The 6,207-nt window shown below is 50.0% G+C and overlaps 2 protein-coding genes across 3 annotated transcripts in view; one reads left to right on the forward strand and one right to left on the reverse strand.

The window, feature by feature from the left end:
- Window positions 1-6: 6 nt before the first annotated feature.
- TAPBPL (TAP binding protein like) overlaps window positions 7-6,207 on the forward strand; it is an 8,291-nt gene continuing 2,090 nt past the window's right edge. Inside the window, exons 1-5 of one of the 2 annotated variants that reach the window (XM_006914616.2) lie at window positions 7-395; window positions 1,180-1,398; window positions 1,534-1,806; window positions 3,551-3,889; window positions 4,434-4,736. In XM_006914616.2, coding sequence (XP_006914678.1) covers window positions 332-395; window positions 1,180-1,398; window positions 1,534-1,806; window positions 3,551-3,889; window positions 4,434-4,736 — 1,198 coding nt within the window. In that variant the 5' untranslated portion in view covers window positions 7-331. The remainder of the gene's footprint in view (window positions 396-1,179; window positions 1,399-1,533; window positions 1,807-3,550; window positions 3,890-4,433; window positions 4,737-6,207) is intronic. The other variant, XM_006914617.2, reaches the window with a different exon arrangement.
- Window positions 1,816-6,207, reverse strand: part of VAMP1 (vesicle associated membrane protein 1) — a 14,578-nt gene continuing 10,186 nt past the window's right edge. The window contains exon 5 of the mRNA XM_015591510.2: window positions 1,816-1,947. Coding sequence (XP_015446996.1) covers window positions 1,928-1,947 — 20 coding nt within the window. The 3' untranslated portion in view covers window positions 1,816-1,927. The remainder of the gene's footprint in view (window positions 1,948-6,207) is intronic.

Here is a 6,207-nt window from a genome sequence, read left to right on the forward strand (position 1 = left end):
ACTTTCTTGGCTGGTGGGGAGCAAAAGGGTGCACGCTGTGAAGTCAGGCCTTGAAATCGCCACGAGATTTGGCGGGGGAGGGAGGTGGGAAGAAAAGAGAACTGTGACTAGAACTCTGGCACCAGCCACAAATGGCTTCACCCAGAGGCAAAGGCAGCCACAGTGACACTTCCTCAAAGCGAAAGTGAAAGAAAGAGAAGTGGGCCGAGGACAGAAGGAAGAGCAACCAGCAAAACACGTTTGGAGAGACCTTCCTTCTCCAGCCAGGACCTTGCAAACAGGGAGGCCGTGGAGAAGGGCAGCCGGTGCGGGGGGCCTGAGAGCAGCCTCCATGGGGATGGAGGAGGGGTGGTGCCTGCTGCTCTGCTTGGCTCTGTCCGGAGCGGCAGACACAGGTGAGTGGGGAATAGGCTGGAGGGAAAGGCTGGGCTAAGGAAGCACCCTCCCTGAGATTCCAGAAGGGGAAAGGGGCCAGGGTGGCTTCCAATCACCATAGAAGCCCAACAGGAGAAAGACTCAATGGCTGGCAAAGGAAGGAACCAATTGTGTTGGGGAGAGAGGCTCAGACCAGTGGGGGAAAGCCCAGACGAAGAAAAAGAGGGGCCTCCACAGTGGAGGCCACTGAGGGAGGGGCCACTGTCCTACGGGAAAAGGGGCATCTTCAGAAGAGGAAGGGGTTCCCCAGCTCGGAAATCACTAGGGATGTGACCCCGGAGTTGGGGGAGGGGAAGGCCACTTCTAATGGCAGAAAGTGGAGCATACCTGTGGACTGGCTCTGAAATTGAGATGGCTGCCAACACCCCTAGCAGCACAAACATCCCGTCTCCTCTCCCAATGGCAATTTTGCTCATTTATTTGCTTTTGCTGAGAATTCCTTTGACTGAAGAGGTTTTCATCCGATGATTAGAAATAAAAAACCATAAACCCCTCTGAGCAAGGAAAATCCAGGACCTTAAGTAATAATTCACACCAAGTATGCACCTGGAATGGCAGGTGCTTCCCAGAAAGCTGTTTGTGGGGATGATTAGAGAAGAGAGGGACATAGAGATAGCTAGGACCCTGGAAGACAACTTTTACCCCTTGAAGATTCCACAGTTGGGGCAGGCCAGGGCGGGGCAGAGTATAGAAATAACTTTCTGGGCAAGAGGGTGTGGCTGCAGCCCAGCCTTCTCCCTGCAGCAGAAAGCCAGTGGCGGCCAGTGGATGTGGTCTTGGACTGCTTCTTGGTGGAGGAAGGCAGGCATCGTTCAGGTTTTCCTAGCAGCGAGAACATGGTGAAAGCCTTGCTGGTGCTGAGGCAGGTGCCAATGCTGGACGATGGCTCCCTGGAAAGCTTCACTGATTTCCAAGGAGGCACACAGGCCAAAGACGGCTCACCTGTTACCTTTGAAGCCTCAGGTAAGAGCCTCTGCCCTGTGTGCCAGTCCTTCCGGGCTCCCTCCACTGGGACAACCCAGTTCCCAGTACACCCACCCACATCTGCTTCCCACGTTCTCAGTCCAGCTCAACCTCTGTGCTGCCCTTCTCCCCCAGTGGACCTGGTACAGATTCCCCAGGCTGAGGCCTTGCTCCATGCTGACTGCAGCGGGCAGGAGGTGACCTGTGAGATCTCCCGCTATTTTCTCCGGGCCAGACAAGAGGCCACTACTGAGACAGCTGCGTGGTTCATTACCAACATGCAGATATCTGAAGGGGGACCTAGCGTCTCTATAGTGATGAAGACTCTCAGGGATGCTCACGATGGGGCTGTTTTGCACCCCACACTGCACCTACCCCTGGGCCCGCAGGGAACTGTGCAGACCGCAGGTAAGAAAATGAAAAGGAGCAAAAAGAAAGTTTTATTTTTTTAAGTGGTCAGAGATGGCAGGATAGAAGAAGGAAGGCAACAAGTCCATCTCCATCCACGTCAGTCATCTTAGGGTGTCCTCTAGGCCAAGGTCCTTTCTTCTGAAAGACCCAAAATGGGGATAATTTTCTCCTCACTGTGTTGCCTGAGGAGCTAAGACGTGTGGTGCTCTGCTCCTGTATGCTGTTCATAGTTGTCTTACTGAACCAAACAGTTTTCTTTAATGAAAAGTCAGCCTGGTCTGGTGCTTCAAGATGATTAGAGCAAAACACAAGAATGCAGAATTTGCTCATTATCTCTTCTTAGCAAAACCCAGCCTTGCCCTTTCCAACCCAATACCTCCCAGAAGGCACAGGAAATTGAGAACACAATGGTAAGTTTCTCTAGAGTTCATCGAATCCCATATTTTGCCTCCAAAAAGAGACACCCAAGTCCAAAGATTAGGGGGCTATGATCCTATCCTTAGAAAGCCCTAAAACACTCGACCTTTCTGTGGTCCAACCTAAATTTATCCTGCTACATTCGAAAAGAGGGGTTCTCATGTCTGTCCAGGGTCAACCACAGTCCTGGCATAGCTAGATACTCCCTTTTTATTTGGGGATATTTAAAAACTATAAAAGGTGAAATAATAATAATGAACACCTGTACATCATTCATCTAGTTCCACCAACTGTTAACATTTTTTGACATTCTCTCCATAGATAATCCCCTAAAATTGCAGAAATCTCAACACTTCACCCCAAATGCTGCCATGCATAACATGTGTTAGTCTGTAAACATTAACTCCTTCATAATCACAAAACCATCTCAGCAAACTAAGGTGGGGAGTTGTCTGCCGTGGTACAGACAGTAAGGGGATACAGCATGTTAAGAATTTAAGAATTGTTCCCATCTCCCCCCACCAACTGCTTGCTATGCCACTGAGCATCGTACTTAAGTATCAATAATTTAACCTTGACTCAATGATACTGTCAAGTATAAGGTCCAAATTCAAACTTCTCCAGTTGCCCCAATAATGTTCTTTATAGCGTTCTGGTTTTTTTAAGTCCAGGATTCAGACGACGATCATGGATTTCATTTAGTTGTCTTGTGGCTTTCACCTCCTTTACTCCAGAATAGTCTTTCATAGCACTGACATTTTAGAAAAGCCCAGGCCCATTGTCTTGTAATGTATCCCGTCACGTGGATGTGTCTGATTGTTTTCCTCATCAGATTTAGGTTCAGCAAGTTTGGCACAAATACAACCACTGTGTGCTTTTTAAACTTACTCCTTTATAGTCTTCATAGCCGCCTTGCCTTCAGCAGATGAGCTTGGCAACACCAACTGATGTCTAAAGTCACAGAGCTCTTACATGGAAGAACCAGGGTTCCAAAGATTGTTCTGCTACCTCAGGAGTTCTTACCAGAGTCAGCACAGCAGTAACCCATAATTTTGCATGTGTATTGCCCTAGTGAGGGGTCCATAGCTTTCATCAAGTTGTCCAGGGGCAATTCCAAATGAGTTAAGACTACCACACATGCCACACTGCCTTTCCACAGCCCCATTTCTTTGTGGTTCTGTCCAATGGGAAATGAGCTCTATTGGCCTCACTGTCCAGGAGGGGAGGCAGGGGCAGGTGTATGTCCACAACATGCCCACAGCTCAGAGATCAGGTGACCTCAAGAGAAAGCAGTCCACCATCACCCCTCTTTCTCTCACCACAGTGGAGTTCCAGGTGACAACACAGACCCCATCCCTGAATTTCCTGCTGGGGTCCTCAGCCACCCTGCATTGTGGCTTCTCAATGGCACCAGGCTCGGACCTCACCAGCGTGGAGTGGCGGCTACAGCATAAAGGCAGTGGCCAGCTGGTGTACAGCTGGACTACAGGGCAGGAGCAGGTCAAGCGGGAGGGCGCTACCCTGGAGCCTGAGCAGCAACTCACAGCTGGAAATGCCTCCCTCACCCTCCCCGGACTAACTGTGAAGGATGAGGGGGCCTACATTTGCCAGATCACCAGCTCTCTGTACCAAGCTCAACAAATCATCCACCTCCACATCCAAGGTGAGGTCAGGACTTGGTTATCTGGGGTAGAGGGGAAGGGATATGCCTATTAGAAGTGTTTTACAGAATGAAATCCAAACACAAGGGTGTTTCCTGACAGACTGCATTCCCACAACCTAAACGCATCTCCACCTTAGTAGTGCAGACAGCATTCGATTACATCCTGTCAGACTCCAGAAGTCCATGGAGAAACTTCCCAGCCCAGGATCCTGATGCCCTGCCCTAGTTGGCTGTCTCCAATCACCCCAGTCCTTTTGCAGCAGCAAACCAAGGAGGGGCAGTGGGAGAAGGATTTCATCACTGATACCCTTCAAAATCACTGGCTTATAGTGATCAGAAGCAAGCCAACCTGTAGTTGGTTTTACTATTGTTATTCAATTACCTATAAAAGATGTACCCCTTTATGGCCTGCATCCAGGGTAGACCCTTCCCCCATCTATGAAATTTCCTCCACAACTCATCTCGCTTTCCGCAGGAAGAAAAAGCTTTAGGCTCCTCTACTGTCCTGTTGATCTCCCTGGAATCTATTCATTCTTTCTTCCAGCTTCCCCCAAAGTACAACTGAGCTTGGCAAGTAAAGCTCTGCCACTCACCCTCATCTGCAACATCGCCGGCTATTATCCTCCGGACATAACTGTGACATGGATCCGAGAGGAGCTGGGTGGAGCCCCAGTCAAAATCTCTGATGCTTCCTTCTCCAGCCTCCGGCAAAGCCAAGCAGGCACCTACAGCATCTCCTCCTCTCTGAAAGCAGAACCTGGTTCTGCAGGTGCTACTTACACCTGCCAGGTCACCCACGTCTCCCTGGATGAGCCCCTTCAGGCCAGCACCTGGACTGCCCCACCAGGTACTGGGGTCCCCTCCTCTCCACACCTCTATTCTGGGCTCATGGCTCTCCTACCACCAGATCATCTGTGGTCCTTTACTCCAGAATAGTCTTTCATAGCACTGACATTTTAGAAAAGCCCAGGCCCATTGTCTTGTAATGTATCCCGTCACGTGGATGTGTCTGATTGTTTTCCTCATCAGATTTAGGTTCAGCAAGTTTGGCACAAATACAACCACTATGTGCTTTTTAAACTTACTCCTTTATAGTCTTCATAGCCGCCTCGCCTTCAGCAGATGAGCTTGGCAACACCAACTGATGTCTAAAGTCACAGAGCTCTTACATGGAAGAACCAGGGTTCCAAAGATTGTTCTGCTACCTCAGGAGTTCTTACCAGAGTCAGCACAGCAGTAACCCATAATTTTGCATGTGTATTGCCCTAGTGAGGGGTCCATAGCTTTCATCAAGTTGTCCAGGGGCAATTCCAAATGAGTTAAGACTACCACACATGCCACACTGCCTTTCCACAGCCCCATTTCTTTGTGGTTCTGTCCAATGGGAAATGAGCTCTATTGGCCTCACTGTCCAGGAGGGGAGGCAGGGGCAGGTGTATGTCCACAACATGCCCACAGCTCAGAGATCAGGTGACCTCAAGAGAAAGCAGTCCACCATCACCCCTCTTTCTCTCACCACAGTGGAGTTCCAGGTGACAACACAGACCCCATCCCTGAATTTCCTGCTGGGGTCCTCAGCCACCCTGCATTGTGGCTTCTCAATGGCACCAGGCTCGGACCTCACCAGCGTGGAGTGGCGGCTACAGCATAAAGGCAGTGGCCAGCTGGTGTACAGCTGGACTACAGGGCAGGAGCAGGTCAAGCGGGAGGGCGCTACCCTGGAGCCTGAGCAGCAACTCACAGCTGGAAATGCCTCCCTCACCCTCCCCGGACTAACTGTGAAGGATGAGGGGGCCTACATTTGCCAGATCACCAGCTCTCTGTACCAAGCTCAACAAATCATCCACCTCCACATCCAAGGTGAGGTCAGGACTTGGTTATCTGGGGTAGAGGGGAAGGGATATGCCTATTAGAAGTGTTTTACAGAATGAAATCCAAACACAAGGGTGTTTCCTGACAGACTGCATTCCCACAACCTAAACGCATCTCCACCTTAGTAGTGCAGACAGCATTCGATTACATCCTGTCAGACTCCAGAAGTCCATGGAGAAACTTCCCAGCCCAGGATCCTGATGCCCTGCCCTAGTTGGCTGTCTCCAATCACCCCAGTCCTTTTGCAGCAGCAAACCAAGGAGGGGCAGTGGGAGAAGGATTTCATCACTGATACCCTTCAAAATCACTGGCTTATAGTGATCAGAAGCAAGCCAACCTATAGTTGGTTTTACTATTGTTATTCAATTACCTATAAAAGATGTACCCCTTTATGGCCTGCATCCAGGGTAGACCCTTCCCCCATCTATGAAATTTCCTCCACAACT

Source organism: Pteropus alecto, unplaced genomic scaffold, assembly GCF_000325575.1.
Source record: "Pteropus alecto unplaced genomic scaffold, ASM32557v1 scaffold94, whole genome shotgun sequence".
Classification (NCBI taxonomy): Eukaryota; Metazoa; Chordata; class Mammalia; order Chiroptera; family Pteropodidae; genus Pteropus; species Pteropus alecto.